This window comes from Uloborus diversus, chromosome 2 (assembly GCF_026930045.1).
Source record: "Uloborus diversus isolate 005 chromosome 2, Udiv.v.3.1, whole genome shotgun sequence".
NCBI lineage: Eukaryota > Metazoa > Arthropoda > Arachnida > Araneae > Uloboridae > Uloborus > Uloborus diversus.
The window spans coordinates 120,499,385-120,517,482 of record NC_072732.1 but is presented as its reverse complement, the minus strand read 5'-3'; the positions used below and the strand labels follow the sequence as shown (position 1 = coordinate 120,517,482).

At 33.9% G+C, this 18,098-nt stretch overlaps 1 protein-coding gene across 1 annotated transcript in view; it reads right to left on the bottom strand.

Moving 5' to 3' along the window:
- The window catches only part of LOC129217292 (calpain-C-like), an 81,353-nt gene that overhangs the window by 38,950 nt on the left and 24,305 nt on the right, over nt 1–18,098 (bottom strand). The window contains exons 3-5 of the mRNA XM_054851567.1: nt 15,456–15,525; nt 5,250–5,523; nt 1,653–1,833 (exon numbers count right to left, since the gene is read on the bottom strand). Of these exons, the coding sequence (XP_054707542.1) occupies nt 1,653–1,833; nt 5,250–5,523; nt 15,456–15,525 (525 nt within the window). The remainder of the gene's footprint in view (nt 1–1,652; nt 1,834–5,249; nt 5,524–15,455; nt 15,526–18,098) is intronic.

The window sequence follows — 18,098 nt, the reverse complement described above, 5'->3', positions numbered from 1 at the left end:
ATGAAAGTAATTTCATTTTAATGAGTGTCTTATTTATTTTTGTCTCTCACTTTATTAGCAAATAATTTACAATTCTCCTAGTTTATGTATTGTTTTTCGGTTTTTTACAATTTTAAGCAAAGGACCTGCTATTTTAAATTTGTTTAACCAAGTAGAACGACAGTTTCTTTGCTTGTTGTGCCTCGGCAAACGGTATTTGATGAGGTATGCCGCTTCAAATGGTTTGGAAATGATTGTCGATGTCCGGAAAGTGTACAAAATCTAACAGTGAACATATCAGTTAATCGGAAGGTCATCCAAAAGTGAGTTCAATGGAATCCTTGGGTTTCTAGAGAGAAGTCGTTCGTAAGATGGGGAATTTGTGACCGATAGGTGCGACTGAGAGCAAAAACAGCTCAAACAGAATTTTTACTAGTTCCAAAAGTTCAGGCTTTCCTATGACTCCAAAGATGCCAGAAAGACTACTCTGGAAGAGATACCTTTCACTGATTTACCGTTCAACCAGCTCATAACCCCCAGAATAATAGGATTTGATCTGTAGACACTCCAAGTCCCTTAAAAAATGTTTAACATCGCAAAAAACCAAAGTCAGGCTTTGCCTGTGATGGAATCAGCACAAGCGACAAAAAAAATCTCTGGTTTTTTTGTGCATAAGGGCCATAAATGAATCAAAAAGTGTACCAGAAGGACATTTTAGAAGTTGTTGTACTTCTGTGGACCTAAGAGCACTTCAGCACAGCAATGTAGACTGGCTATTTCAATTTGACTCCACACCAGTTCATACGACCAGAAAGACAAGAGTGGTGCAAACAGGCGCATTATGTAATATCAACTTTAGAGCGGACGCTCTGCTCGCTAGACCTCAATCCCATTTATTACACTGTATGGCCTGTTTTAGAGTCAAAGGTCTACCCTAAACTAAGCAAAAGTTTGGACTCTAAACCAATTGTTTGATAGGGAATAGGATTGATTAAAGGATCCTTGAATGAAAATTTTAATAAGCAGTTGCACCTCTGTATTATTTCAAAAGGCGGCCAGTTTGAAACCAATTAATTTATTGATTGCTAAAGGTCTTCTCATATTACTCTTTTTTGTGTTTTTTAATTGATTTAGTTCTAATAAAGTTACATGGAAAATTGCATGCCGGGATTTTTTTTTTTTTTGCCGCGCCCTGTACATTTGGTTCGCACAGTCAGCAGAAACCTAGTTCTGTGATTAAAGTTATGCTTGTTTGTTTTATGAAGATGGAAAATAAATTCTTCACCAAGGATATTGGTTCAATTTTTGTTTATCTATATGCAAGTTATATTATCATACAACAACTTGCATTATCATAGTTAGACAGTATTTCTACATACAAGGAGGGGGTGGGGGAGGAAATTGCATCAAAATTTAAGTATAAAAAATTTCTAATCACATTTTTCTGAAAATTTCCATTAAAACTTCCTGAAAAGTTGAAAAAAGATCATTTTTTCAATTTTTACGGCGGGGAAATAAACCTCATAGGGGAAAAAAACGTTTTTTTTTTTCGTTTTTTACCGAAATTTTCCGTTTTTTCCCGACTGTTTTCATCTCTAATATTGAAACACTTCAGCAACAGCTTGTACATTTTCCTGTTGTATATGAGTAATGCTTTCTGGTGGGTAACTTACTTTGGTTTGTTGTTGGACAATGCTAGTTGTGACTGATGTAGTTTTGAGCAGCCTTCCCAAAACTCGCAAACATGAGGTAGGGTCTTGTCGAATATTGAAGGCTTCAATGATTCCTCCCATGAGGTCAGCAAGACCATCTTGAGAACAGGCGTACTTCAGTGCTTCGTAAGAACCGTGTAATCTGTTAGAGACATTGCATTTTTAAGAGTAATCGACCGATAAAAATTTCTTAACTCTAGGTAATTAGCAAATAACCCATTCATTCTGGTACTGATCACTTCTTAACCAAAATGACTATTACAAATTCTAGTTCGGAAAAAGTTATTCATATTTTTCTTTTGGATTGGCTTGAAATCTAGTTTCCTTATAGCAGAAAGCAGTACCAACACACGATGTGAACACAAACTAAGAGTTTTTGAATCTTAATTAAAAACGTAAAGATAACGTGCAACAACAGAGAAATGATGCCAGCACAGTAACCAATATGAATTCCTACTGGTAATGATTTAAAAATTAAGTAAATAAATAAACATGGTTTTGAAAATAATTGCCAATGAGCCATGATCGTTGACTTCTAGAAACGCAACTTTGCTGATATTTTCAGTTTTTCAATGGTTGCATTGAGTAAAACAAAGTACAAAACAGAGATAGAAATTGTATTTTTGGTAATACTAAAAGCTCACACAAAAATGAGGCAGAATTAGTATAAAATAAAATATTTTCAATGTTTATTTTAAAAGAAAAAAAATGGTTTTCTTTTATTTATACTGGTTTATAATTTAGTGCATAAAAAAATTAGATTATTTTATTTTCTTTTTTCAGATACGGAAAATTCTCATCTCATATTATTAAATTAACAGACATCACAAAAGTCGATGACTTCATTTTCAGTGCGCATCATGTTTCTAATGTTATATCGGAAATCAGTCGGTATCTAGTAATACTGAATGCAAAACTAGATACTGTTAGAATGTTATTTGAAGTGTTAGTTTCAGTAGTTTCAGAAAGTATAGCTTTTCTACATCTCTAGTCTTGTTGAATATGTGATAAGATGAATCTCAACCGTCACAAGTGCAAAAAGTGTTGCTACCTGCAATTTGCCGCTACTTTAATTCAATTGTTCCTCAGTGTAGTTTGACAGTTTACTCAATTGTATTTTTGGTTTTTCAACTAAAAACTTCATTTAAAAGATGTTTTTTTCCCTAAAAACAAAAAGGAGGATAATTTACCGAAGCACATTGAAAGTATGGAAAAGTTATGAAAGCGCATTTTAAATTAAGAGTTATACAAAAGAAAAAAAAAAAGAAATGTCGAACCCCGCTATAGCGAACCCAGTATATATCGATCCATCGGTTGCAGCGAACAATTTAAATGTTTCGAACTGAAGCCTAATGTCATTAATGCAACTTCAGACGATTGAAACGATCCCCAAACGCCAGAAAATCGGCTAGAAACATCCAAACATTTCAAGCTTTTCATCCTCTGCTGAAAAAAGTGAGGAAGTCATCAATCACATTCGTAAACAAACCCGATCTAAAAAGTGGATTTACTTTAAATTTTATTGGAAAGAATTTTGATTTCGAACATGTGCAAAGAAGCTTCTCTCTTTTTAAGAGTTTCAATACTTTCTGAACAATTCAAAACCATTTTACAGTAACAACTTGATTATAGATTGATCTGATATTGATGACGAAACAGAAGTCCAGGACCTTTGATTTCTATTAAATTGGTAGCTGTCAATGTTTTGAAGAATTTTTTGCGATTGAAACTACAGATCAACATGTTTTGGATTTTTTAAAATTTATTTATTTATTTTACTTTATTATTATTTTTTTAAAATAAAATATTAAGACATTGGCGAAATGAAAAAAAAAAAATTCAAAAACTTGCACCCGAAAATAGTATCTTTTTGCCATGCTATGAATATTTTTTTAATGGTAACTCTTCGTATATTACTTATTATTCAGTACAATAGAGGTAATGCTAATATTTCACTTTGTTGCCACAGTTACTATTGGCAACAACGTGTAATTAAGAGGTTCATAAAAGTATTTTAGCGAATTCTGAGGGGGGGTGGGGGGATTGGATGTCGCGAATTCTCGACAATAGCGATATCTTAAGTCGATTCGTTGAGGGTTCGTTATAACTGGGTTTAATTGCATTATAGTTCAACAATAACAGAATAAAAAGAGAAGTTAAGACAAAAAAAAATCGAAATAATGAAACATACCTTACTAAATAATGATAACTTTTGGGAAAGACTCATTCAATCAAAAAAAAGCAGGATATTTAAATCATGTGCACTTTCTAACAATCGCACACCTTATCTCAAAAATCAGTTTTACTTCCTTTGGCTGTTTTTCTCGATGCAAATGAAATTTCACACTGAACTGAACAATGTCTTGTTCCTGGTCAAAAAATGAATAAATACATCACGAACTAAAAACGTATTATTATTTCCTCTCTTTCTGGTTGATGCCTGTGACACTACTTCTCCGCCTATCCAAACCAGCGGCGAAAAATGCGAACTTCACAATGGCGCAAATTCCTTCTATCTTTCTTCACAAAAGAATAGTAATTCCGGTAATGGAGAATGTTTCACTTCCGGTATTTTAAAAGCTAGTACATTTTAGTAGCTCTGCTTTTGTTACGTTGCAGCAAAAATGTAACGTCCGTGAAGAGTTATTGTAGTTTCAGGCGGAAAACTTTTGAAGAGAAAGGAAACTATGCACCAGAGGGTAGTTCACACTGCTAGAAACTAATTTTAAGGATTTTTCACAATCCAAACGAGCATCTGAAAAAGGCTTAAATGGAAATTTTCCTGTTTACAAAACCAATAAATCATACATAATGAACAAATATTTTGGAAACAAACAGGTGAACAGCTTTTGCCAACCGACTACCAATTTATAATGAATTTTTTAATTAAATTTTGAATTAATTATTATACTACTTTAAAAGTTTGGTAATATTCTCATTTACTTAGCTTGACAAACATTTACAACTTAGGTTAGTTAGTATCAGTGGCCCCGAGTTTTGGAAATCTGAAGGTGCTCAACTGAGTTTAAAATAGGAAAAGAAAAATATTATTTTCCAACTGTTTACAAAATTATAGTGAAATTATAAAGTGTTAAAATTGTTTGCTCGGTTTTCCACAAATTTTGAATTTAATGTCTTTTGCCATTGGCTAACTCTTTTAAGTTCCACTGCAAAAAATAACTAAATAATTAACAATTATTTTATTTATCTCATCTGAAAAATAGTTAAAAATCAATTTAAAAAAAACCGCACCACTGATTTAAATCTCAACGAGGTACTCAGTCGATTATGGCTGTAAGTTAGAATCCTTGCTTGGATTCAAGACGTTATTGGGATTTGTTGGAGATAGATAACTAGGCAAAAAACAATGTCTTTAAGTTTAGATATTGATTCTGCACTTTTTTTATTGTTAATAATTTCCATAAATATGTCCTCTAATAAATCTACTGCATGGTTGTAGTTTATATTGGTATGTGGCAAAGAAATATTCACATCAAAAATGACCATAGCATGCCCCCCCCCCCCCTGTATTTCATGATTCTTTAATGAAAAACTTACTTGGCATAAGCTTTTTCCAGGAGTGCAGCCCAAAATTGATTCGAATGCTGAGAGTGGATGAAGACTAACTTCCCATTGACTGTTGGCAGTCGATCGTCCACCAACACTTCTTGCCACTCTCCACACCACCACAGTCTGAAACGAAACACCCCAGCATAGTCCGAATTCAAAGAATCCAGAGACGAACCGAAAGACTGGTCAGCTGGAACTACTCGATAAAACAGTCCTTTAGTAATGCTCAAGCACCCTAGTGCAGAAACCAACCAATGATCTCCTAAAAAAGGAAATAATAGCTTGACGAGAGGATCAAGATGACTTTTATGAATTGAAAAAGACAAACACAGACATACAGAACTAGCTTACAACCGTAAGCGTGTAGAAACACATTTTGTCTGCTCAAAAAAAAAAAAAAAAAAAACAATTTCGTTGAATTTTATGTATTTAATTTACTTATCTATTTTATTTTAGTTTTAATTATTTATATAATACTAGCTTACTACCCGGCGTTGCCCAGGTGCTTCTCAATGCAACATGTCTTTTAGATAATTAAATGGACGAACTCTATCTAAATGACAGTAAAAAACTACATTCACACCACTCTAGACTCAAATTTTTAAAAGACTAAATAGCACAGAAAGTTGAACATTTGCAGAAAAAATAGCATCAAGTAAAAACGAAAAAGCATGAGGCATGTTATCCGTGTTTTTCAACGATATTCTTTGGCTCTGTCGTGTCCATGGCACGTTGTCTGCGGTTGAATCAGATGGGAGGTACATCCAATGTCTTAATGCAGAGACAAATGATTGTCTTGCATATCTTGTGAGACAACCTTTTACGTGGTGCTTTGAATATGAAAACCGTCGAACCTTTGAAGGTTTTGTATACCTCAAGACATTAAAGCATGCTATAGTACTCTTCACATACATTTTATTTCAAATGTATGCAAAATAGGACACCGTTACCATATTTTCAGGTATAAAAATCATCTTCAATGGCCCAAAAACTAAACAGATAATCCACCGTACAGAAAATAAGGAATTCGGTCATTGTTATTAATAGCCGTTAACATTCAGTTTTACGGATTTTCTGGCGGTGTTTTTACTTTCAAGGTTTCACGTGTTAGGTAGACTCATTTTATAAGTTCTTGTAAGTGTTCAGGTATGCAAGCACATTCCGTAAAAAACGTTCACTTAGTATAAATAACTTCACAAAATGTGTCTGTTTGCACTTTCGTGGCGATTTAGTAGCATGCCATGGAGTAAAATTAGATAAGTGTAAGTTGCATAAAAAGATGTACGTCAACTACATTTTATTTTCTTATATTTATGTCGAATTTCTATTTTCTTAGGTAAAAATGACAGTTAGACATTAATATTGGTGTTTTGCAACGATTCAAAATTTGTCTAGATTAAAATATTATTTCAAATTTTTAAAACCTCACACTTGCCGTAAATGTTGTACATGATAACTGAAACTGATGCAGGTAGTAAGAGCACTTAATTAAGTTTGCTGCCCTAAAGTATTCCTTTGAGAATATCGAATTTTAATTTAAAGAGGCACAGTCGTCATGAGGGGTAGGAATGGTTCCACTGAATAGTTGTTGCCATAGATATAGTTACAGTTATTATCTTAAGTTACATAAGGCATTAAAAATGGAGTACGTGGACGCGAACTTATGGAACAAACTATATAAAAACCGTCAATCGAACTGCCTTATAGAAAAAGAAAAAGGCGTACACATTTTGGTCACTATCCGCGTCATTTTTTTTTTTTTTTTTTTTTAAACCATGAAATTAAAAGAAAGAAAAAAACTGTCTTGTTTCTACTTACAACTGTATAATAGACAATTCTTTTGTTTATGTTTTACAAAGCATTTTGCGCATTCTTTTCCCCATATTTGCAGCTTCAAAACGAAGGAAATGTATTTCCACATTTAGAAACGTAATCCAAACACTAAAAAGTTAAATTATTTAAAATTTTCTAATTCGTAAATTTAACTCAAATCTTGCTCCTAAATACAATTCTTATTCCCTCTTCCAGCAGCAAAATGAAATACATTTTTGAATGAACCCAACCTTAAGCGTGCAACATAAAGCTATCTATATGGGAAATAGGTAAACTAATCGCCTGCCCTTCTGACTTATTGATCGCGATACATAACATAAGTCTCACTGGAGATTTTAATTTCTTGAAATTTAGAGAATTACGTATTGCGATTAGTGGTTATACGTGAGATACAAATTGTTTCATCTTATCCCTCCACTGTGACACTGTGAACGGAGTTGCTTCTATTACACCTGATACGTATCCATTTTTATCTTGCAGCATTTTTTCAATGCCGATTGAACTATTTAGTGGTAGTAACAAACTTCCAATATTTTTCGATTGTTTTCAATAAAAGTTATCGAACTAAGAGTCTTGTAACTGGAAATGGAGCTTTGCTCAAATAATTTCACGATGAAGACTAAAAAGAAAAAACTTTATAATGTGGCGTAATATTTCATCATGCCCATTTCAGAAGCAATCTCTTCGTGTCAAAAGTTGTCTCATACCCGCTAACTGGTTTAAAATTATTGCTAGTCAGCGAAGATGCTCTATCAGGTGTACTATTGCTTCGAGCGTTAAAGTAATGCAAAATTTAAGACGATTAAGAAATTTGTTTACATAAAAAGGAAACATTTTATGTATTTTAAAAATTTAAATTTGAATTAATATTTATTTGCATTTTTTCAAACTTTAAACTTTTACCCTTCCAAAACTATGAATTCCGCCGTATTAAATTTCCGTGTGGTTTCGGGTTTAAAGGTGCACAGCCTTTTACTTTACCACACATTAGCAATCCTAGTATGGTAGTTTATGCACATGTAATGAATACCATGACTATCCAACCCCCCCCCCCCCCGCTTGAAAGATAAATTCAATCTACTCTACTATGCACAAAAATGATGATTTTTCAATTCATTAGCCATATTAGTATTTTTACCCCTGATATAAGTTTAGTATTCTAATGCTAAAACTGTTGAAGATTGCACTTCGATAATGAATTCATTTTTAAAACCTATCTCATTTCGGTATTTTCTGTGCTATTTATATAGAAAATACGGCTCAAAACTTCGTTTATTGTTACAGTATTATTACTTGAAAACTAATTAGAGAAATTTCGCAAGCAAGTTGAAGAAGAACCGACGGTGATTGCGCTTCAAGAACTACTGAAAGACAGCATTTCTTTTTCGTTCGGCTTTCTTGCCAAACATGCTCTACGGTTGTCGCTAATTGACATTGTCGGCCATTGTTGAGGATACTTTTCGTGTTGATTGCATCTAAAATATCTCCTGGTGGTTATATGTTGCTAACCATTTTCATTTGCTTTGAACCAAGGTTCACAAATTTAACGATTACAGTTAAACTTTAAAGGAACTTCATTTCGTTCATTTTTTACAGGCTTTTCATTCAGATCAAATTCAGAACTATACGATAGATCGTTCGTGTCGAAAAGAGCAATTTTATGATTAAAAATATGAACTTGAACCTCTTTGGATCTTCCTTAAATTTCAAAACCCTGTCTATATGAATTCCTGAGCATAAAATTTAACTCTATGCCAAATTTGGAAGAAATACGACTAAAGCTGTAGATTTGTATAAGGAACATACACACAAACACACACACAGACAAACATACATCCATTTATATATATATAGATAGATACATGTAAGGAAAGCCTTGACCACATCCCCCCCCCCCTTTGAAAGATAAATTCCGAATGCGCTATTGTGCATTACTGTGATTATTTAGCAATTTATTTGCTTTATTAGTACCTTTACCTCTGCTCTTGGACAGCCTGGAGCGACTTCTATTAAACCGAATTAGGTTATCGGTTATAGTTGAACCGAATTACTTAAAGATTCGACGTAAATAAAATAATAGTATAAACAAAATTTATATATTGCAAATTGGTTTCATAAGGATCATAGAGCATTAAATTAAATTTCTGTTGCAAGAATGAAATAGATGTGGTTTTAATAAAAGTAGTCTAATGCTGAAACAGTCAAAGATTGTACGTCAATATTGAATGCACTATTATTACCTTATTCATGTTTGTGATCAAAAATTACACGCAACCTTACAGTTGTGGCTTTTATAATTAAACAATGTTTAAAAATTATAATTTAACGGTAGCATTCAAGTTAAGTAGAACCATGAGTAGCATCAATGGATCCCTTGGCTTCGTTGGTCGCAGTTCAAGAAATGATGAACAGCATCATTTCTTATATCTACGGCTTTCTCGCCAAACATGCTTTAACGCTCATCGCTAAACAGCATTGACGGCCGTCGTTCAGGATACGTTTTGTGTTGATTGCATTTAAAATAGCTCCTGGAGGTTATATGTTGATAACCGTTTTCATTTGTTTGAACCAAGGTTCACAAATTTAACGATTAAAGTTAATCTTTGAAGAAACTTCATCTAGGTGTTTTTTACGGGCTTTTCATTTAGACTAAATTCATAACTATACAAAAACTCGCTCGTGCAGAAAAGAGCAATTTTATGACTCAAAATATGAAATTAGACCTCTTTGGGTTAAATTTCGTGCTGAGAAAAAACTGAACGAGCAGAAGAAACCAGAGTTAAACGTCTCCAGTTTAAATAGCGCAGATAAAACAAATTACGGAAGTGAAACAATAAAGCTGCCGAAACTTTCCTTGCCCAATTTCAGTGGCGATATTATCGACTGGCTAACGTTTAAAGATCTTTTTAATGCAACAGTAACAAAAAATGAATCTCTATCTGATGCTCAAAAGCTTCAATATTTAAAAACCTCGTTAAAAGGTGATGCTGCGAAAATTGTAAATTCTATTCCAATATCTGATAGTAATTTTAAAATTGCGTATAATTTGTTAGATAAACGATATTCAAACACAAGAGAGCAAACTTTTGCTCACATTAAACGCTTTTTGGATCTTCAAAGCATTCAAAATGAATCCGCTTCTGCTTTGTTGACTTTAGTAGATAATGTCAATGAAGTAATTCGTTCATTAGAAACGCTGGGTCAATCGGTTGATAAATTTGGGGATGCCTTAATGTTGTATTTAATATTACAAAAATTAGATACTTCCACTAAATTATGGTGGGAACGCCAGTCAAAGAATTCTGAAATTCCGAAACTTAGGAATTTAATAGAGTTTCTAAAAATTTACGCTAGAACAATTCAAAACAGTAAGAGTTCAGTCGGTAAAGTTCAAAAGCCCACAAGTTCTAAAGTTAACGCTTTGGTTGCGGTTTCTGTATGTTCATATTGTAAAGATAATCATTACTTATCAAAGTGTGTAAAATTTCGCAGTCTATCCGTACCGCAAAGATTTGATTTCGTAAAACAAAATAAACTGTGTTTTAATTGCCTCTCTAATGTGCATCTAATTAGAAAATGTAAAAGCGGTAATAATTGTTTCAAATGTGGGAAGAGGCACCACAGTATGTTACATCAAGAAAATGAAAATAGGTCGATACCTAGGTTTCCTTCTATAAATGCTAAAGAATTTATTCCTTGTTCAGTAGAAACGAGTTTAGATTTAAATCGCAAAAATGAAGTTACGTCTATAGTATGTGCAAATAATTCATATGGTAATCAATTGGGAACTAGTATGAATAATAGCAATTCATCTGTTCTTTTATGCACTGCTGTAATTAAGATTAGAAATTCTAAAAATGAGTGGATAAGTTGTAAATGTTTGCTGGATACGGGATCAGAAAAAAATTTCATTAGGAAAGAATGTGCCAAGCAATTCGGATTGAAAATTAACCGTGCTCAAATTTCAGTTTCCTGTTTAGGAAGTTATAATACGCTAAGCAATGGAGCAGTCGAGTTAGTACTTTCCTCTCATTTTGACACTGAATTTAAGATAGTAACCTCCGCTTACGTCATTGATAAAATTTGTGGGGAATTGCCCAATTCAACCACGCCTGTGAAATTAATTTTAATGAGTATAAGGATTTATTGTTAGCAGATCCCTCTTATTTTAAGAAAGAAAGCATAGACATTCTATTTGGGGTAAATGTATTTTTTTCGCTTGTAAACGGAGAGGTAATAAAATGGGGTGAAAAACTTCCGTTCGCAGTATGTTCTAGATTAGGGTGGATAATCGCAGGAGCCACAACGCTCAGCCGTTGTGACTTAGAATCTAGGTCTGTTAATAGTTTAAGTGTTACTACAGATGAGCTAGTTAAGTCGTTTTGGGAATTAGAACAAATTCCGTCAACACAATCGCTTACAAGGGAAGAAAGGCTTTGTGAAACGCATTTCTTAGAAAATTATACGCGCAATAAAGAAGGAAGGTATTCTGTTAGACTTCCGTTTAAACCTAATAGAAAACTGTTAGGTAACTCCAAGGCCACCGCATTTAAAATGTTTCATAGTCTAGAAAAAAGACTTCTAAAAATGCCTGACATTTATTTACAATACAAAAAGTTCATGACAGAGTATCTCGATCTTGGGCATATGGAAATCGACAATACGGTATGCAAAGAAAATGCTCATTATTGTATTCCGCACCATCATGTAATTAATGAGTCTAGTTCCACCACAAAATTAAGAGTTGTTTTTAATGCTAGTGCAAAAACTACATCTGGTGTATCATTAAATGATACGCTTATGAATGGTCCAATGGTGCAGGACGATCTTTTCGCTATTTTATTGAGGTTTAGATGTCATAACATTGCAATTACAAGTGATTTACAAAAAATGTATCGCCAGATAGAGATTCATGATGCAGATAGAGATTTTCAAAAAATTCTGTGGAGGGATGACCCCACTAAACCAATTTCGACTTATAGGTTGTGTACTGTCACGTACGGTACCGCATCTACTAGCTATTTAGCTACGCGAGTACTTAAACAGCTGGCAATTGATGAGGCAGCGAGATTTCCAAAGGCAGTTGATATAATCATGCATAATTTTTGCGCTGGTGACTGCCTGTTTGGCGCTAAAACGCAAGAGGAGGCGATTGATCTTATCCATGAACTGAATGATCTCCTTAGAAGAGGACAATTTAAATTGCACAAGTGGTGTACTAACAATTCGTTTGTGTTGGAAAGACTACGCAAATAAGAGGGCTTGTCCGCATGTTCTTCTAGTACCGCTAATTCTAAATTTATTAAAGTATTGGGATTGAGGTGGAACCCAACGCTCGATGACTTTACGTATAACATTCATTTTTCGGATAAGCACAGAGCCTTCCCTACAAAAAGATCTATTTTGTCTAGTGTGTCAAGCATTTTCGACCCCCTTGGGTGGTTGTCGCCATTTATTATAACTGTAAAAATTTTGATTCAAGATTTGTGGAAATGTCAGTTATCGTGGGATGATCCTGTGCCTCCGGAGCTTAAGGAGCGATGGATTAACTATAGCAACGATATTTCTCAACTTGAACCTGTAACTGTACTTCGAAGAGTTCTTTTGCACGAAGCGTCTAATATTGAACTGTATTGTTTTTGTGATGCCTCTGAGAAGGCATACGCTGCAGTAATTTACTTAAAATCTTCTGATATGTCGAAGATTTTAAGTAGAAATCTTCGACGATTTCCACTTATCTTATTCGATGTAACGAAGACTCGTGTTTCACCATTGAAAACAATATCGATTCCGCGCCTTGAACTTTGCTCAGCTGTGTTGTTAGTGCATTTACTACAAATCGTTCTTTCGTCATTACATATTCAAATTGATGCAATACACGCCTTCACAGATTCCACAATCGTTTTAGCATGATTAAGATCTGAGCCGTCACGTTGGCAAATATTTGTTGCTAACCGGGTTTCTGGAATACAAGGGGTCCTTCCTATTCAACACTGGCGCTGGATTCCTTCAGACCAAAATCCAGCAGACTGTGCAAGTAGAGGACTTTTACCCTCTGAACTACTTAAGTTTGAATTATGGTGGTCTGGTCCTCATTGGCTTAGACACGAGGAAATTCCACATGTAGAAGTACCATCGTCAACGGACGCTCTAAAAGAAGAGCGAAAAAAGGCTTCGTGTTTATATGGAACATCGTCTGTTGATTTTCCAATAATTGTTAAAGTTTCATCATATATTAAATTACGCCGCATGATAGCATGGTGCCTACGTTTCATTAAAAATGCTCGATATCCCAAAAATCGAAACATTGGCTATCTGACTAGTGATGAAATGAAAGCCGCTAGAAATATTTTGGTGAAGATAGTTCAAAAGCAAGAGTTTTCCACTGAGTATCTTCATTTGGAGATTAAAAAACCACTTCCTGCCAATAGTAAATTACTTTCCTTAAAGCCATTTATAAATGAAGATGGTGTAATACGTGTTGGTGGTAGACTGGAAAATGCTCCTTTTTCAAATGAAAGAAAACATCCCATTCTCCTGCCAAAGAATCACCACTTAACTACCATTATCATTCGCTCCTATCATGAAACATATTTACATGCGGGTACTATTCTTTTGTTATCTGTTATACGTAAGGAGTTTTGGATAATTAACGCTAAGTCGGCCATTAAAAAGGAAATTTGGAAATGCATTAAGTGTTTCAAGCTCAAGGGAAAAACAGCAACCCAGGTGATGACTGATTTGCCGCGTGCTAGAGTAATGCCATCACGAGTGTTTTCAAAAACCGGTCTAGACTTTGCAGGACCCTTTCTAGTAAAACCGCGATCTGGCCGCGGGGTTAGAACCTTAAAAGTTTACACTTGTATTTTTGTGTGTTTAGCCGTAAAGGCTGTGCACATTGAAATTGTTGGCAATTTATCTGCAGACTGTTTTATAGCTGCACTAAAACGATTTGTGGCGAGACGAAGAAAACCAAGTGAGATATTTTCGGATTGTGGGTCAAATTTTGTAGCTACAAATAAAGAAGTGAATAGAGTTATTGCACGTCTCCAGAAGGAAGAACCCGTTTATTATTATTTCGCCAACGAGGGAATTAAATGGAAACTTTAATGCGCCTTCCGCCCCTCATTTTGGAGGAATTTGGGAGGCAGCTGTCAAATCCGCTAAATCTCACCTAAAACGTACAATAGCAGACCAAAAATTGACTTTGGAAGAATTTTCAACGCTAACGACACAAATTGAATCTTGTTTAAATTCCCGACCGTTGAGCCCTTTGTCAGAGGATCCATCCGAAATGTCTGCTCTTACTCCTGGGCATTTCTTGGTTGGTACATCGCTTTCTTCAATACCAGAAGAAAATCTTCTCAACGAAAAAATTCCCCCTTCTTATCGCTGTAAATTAACTCAACAGATTTTTCAGAGTTTCTGGAAACGATGGTTACATGAATATGTTTCCGCGTTGCAACAGCGATCCAAATGGGTACGAGAACAACCAAATATTAAAATAAATGATTTAGTTTTAATTAAAGAGGACAACGTTCCTCCTCTAAGGTGGAGGTTAGGTAGAGTAATGGAAGTTTTCCCTGGTTCGGATCAGAATGTGCGAGTTGTTAACATAAAGACCGATACTGGATTTTTTTCGCCGACCAATTCCTAAAGTAGCAGTTTTGCCTAATATGGACTGATGAACTTTAGGTGACTATTACTAATGGATTGGTAAATAATTATGTTTTGTAAAAAGGCTTCTTTACATCTGTTTTATTATTCTACAAACTTTAATAATGTGTATTTCATATTTGTTGCCAGTAATGTATACTTGATAGTAGTTAGTTCTCAATTGTTTTTTTTCTATAGTTTATCATATAATTTTTGAAACCATATATGTTTCAATGTGGTCCGGTATGTTAAAGCGCCACCTATGTTTAGTTAAAAACCTCTGGCTGCAACCAATTCAGGGAGTTTAAGGTCAGAGCGGCTGAAAGAATGCTGCTCTCAAGTGTATGAAATTAATCATAATAAAAGTTATACAGTCCACTTTTGTTGTAGTTCAATGGTTGTGTTGTGTTGCGTTGCAGAGTAGAGCCAACCGCAAGAAACCAGCTAATAGAAAAAGATAATCTTACCTAGAGGTAAGAACAACAGTACACTTACTACTTTAAAATATTTCCATCAATACTTGAAATTTCATGAGATAAACCTCTTTTCGTTTTTTTTTTTTTTTTTTTAATGATTTTACTTAATTCTAACTCAGAACTGTTATTTCAACACAAACTTTTTATTAAACCATGCATTATATCATAAAAATTGCAAAAACCTTTTATAGTAAGGACATTAAAAAATAGTAGCTAATCATTTACTCACCTAATTTTCCAGGCGTGATGTCATATTGCAAAGTCCCATCCTGTATGAATACGGGATTAGAGCATAACTCCTAGAACAATGAAGAAGGATAAACTACATTTCATTCCATATTTTGTTTTTTACATAGAAGTTAATTAAGATGTATAAATTTTGAGTTTTATGAGATGAAAATGTAAGTTTTCATCTCATAACTTTGAAAAACCAAGCCTATTGAACAACGATTAATTATTAAATATGCTTTTAAGTTAGAATGAAAATATGCAGCAAATATGTAGCATTCACATGATAAACAACACTGGTAAACAAGGTTTCTGTTCCTCAATAAGTAAGTGGTTTATTTTTATGTTTTAAGGGGTGTTGAAAAATAATATGACAATAAAAATATTCCATCATCCACAAATTTTTGAAAAATCCAAAATCTTTAAAATTTTAATTTAATGACATTTATTCAACTTATGTACAATATTTTTTTCATTTACTATTTTAAATAAACAATTACAAAGCTTCAAACTTATATAAAAACACAAAAATATATACTGCTTAAAAAGTTTTCGAAGAATAAAAGATTTTCTAAGAAAAAATAATGATATTTGTAAAAAAAATTCTTTAATTTCATACTAGAAATGCCTTAACTGCAGATATTCTCTTATAGGCCCTATCACAAATTTCTCTAATAAAATTCCAACAGAATCCCAAGCATATTAGGAGTGAACTGTCCCTTATATCGCGCTTCAATTGCATAAATATCCTGGTGGAAGCGTTTCCCATGCTCGTCGCTCACAGCTCCCATACTTTCAGAGGGAAAATTTAAGTGAGATACCACAAAAAAAAAAAAAAAAAAAAAAAGACTCAATGACATTGAACAGCTTAATTTTCTGTAACTTTTTAACAAGTCTTTAATTACTTTTTCATATTTAAGACTTCTATTATTTCCTAAGAATTGTGTCACATCATTTTAAAAATCAAGCCATGCTGTTTTTCCTAAATCACTTAAACTAGATTCAAAATTTTGGTCCTTCAAAAGCTTTTCAATTTGTGGGTCAATGAAAACACCCTCCTTGTGAGTGATAGGAACTGTTCCTACAAATATTTAAGTCTACACCCTTTTTTATCCATTACTTTAGCAAAATTCTTCATTAATCCCAACTTTATGCGTGAAAGTGGAGACTTTTTTTTAATCAATTAGAAGAACGTTTTGGATTTTTGTTTTCACGTGCAATATATTGTCTGCGCTCTAGCCATTTCTTTTTGATGTAATGTTCATGTTTTACTCTGCATCCCACTTGCTCAGAAAATAGCAGTATTTTGTATAATCAAGATGTAGACAAATGAGAATGGCAATTACTTTAAAAAATTTACATATGCTCCAATTATGATGCGAGTAGTCGATTTCATGAAGTAATATCTTCATATTTTCGTAATATTCTTTCAATGTCCAAAAACAGGCTATGGAAACCGATGACAGGGCATTTCTACGCACCGAAAGGCAACTTCAACTACCGCGATCTTGTGTGAAGACGAAATGATATGGAACGCCTAGAGCCGTCTGCAAGGTCGCAAACTTAAAATTTATCAAAGTGAATTCAGTTTCCACTCTCTTGTTACATCCTCTATTGCTGTGATGAGTAAAAAAATATGTCTATGGATCAAATGCAGCTAAAACAAAAATGTAGTACACTTATAACTGCTATAAGATAGGCTATATAATCCAAAACGTATAATTTTATTCCACAGATAAGAATCTAAAATTTCTGCATTTCCTGTTACCTTAAATTCAATATTTTTAAGTTTCTTTTATGGAATTGCCTTTACTATTACAGCCTTCACTGTTGTCGTAAATTATACTCCTCTAAAATGATCTTCACATCCCTGAAAAGGTGATTTTCATGCCTTGCTATATCTCTGGTTGACATTAATCTCACATAATGAAATATTAATGTCTACTATAGTCCAAAAAAATCGTATTTTAAAATTAACTCCTTTCGAAAAGAAAAAACATAGAAGGGGAGGGGGTAGATTTCTTTATTTTTTAAATGAATGATGTCATTACAATGTATATTTCATTGGTATAAAATTACCCTCTTCTAACACAAAGTAAATCACCTATGACCTTCTAATTAACTTGATAAACGTTATAGGGGAGATACGGGCAAGATGGGGTGGCGGGCAAGACGGGGCACCCGGTCTCTTATAACCTTCTAGTCGCGCGAACACGTTCAAACTCGCACAGACGATGTGGCACCACGACGGCTTCCAGTGCACTCTCGTATGTGATTCGTGCGACACGTATTTTTTAGGTTATCGAAACAAAAGTGATTTCGCCAAGTTTTCTTCTTATTTTCGCAATTCGTTTAGTACGTGTTTAATATACAAGTAATAGTAGTGTAAATGAGATAAGAGTTTATCCGCATGCGCCGAATATTACGCTAACAGGTAAAAACTGGTTTATTTCTGTCTTGTGTGTTGTTTATTTTGTTTTCTTTTTTAAATACATCAAGACCCATGAGGGCAAGATGGGGTATGTGTTCCCCGTCTTGCCCGCTCTAAGTTTTTATTACGGTTCGAGCTTTTGTGTTGATTAATGTTGATGTATCTCTCGCTCTATATGTATGTTTGTGATTGTATATATGCATGTGGCTTGGC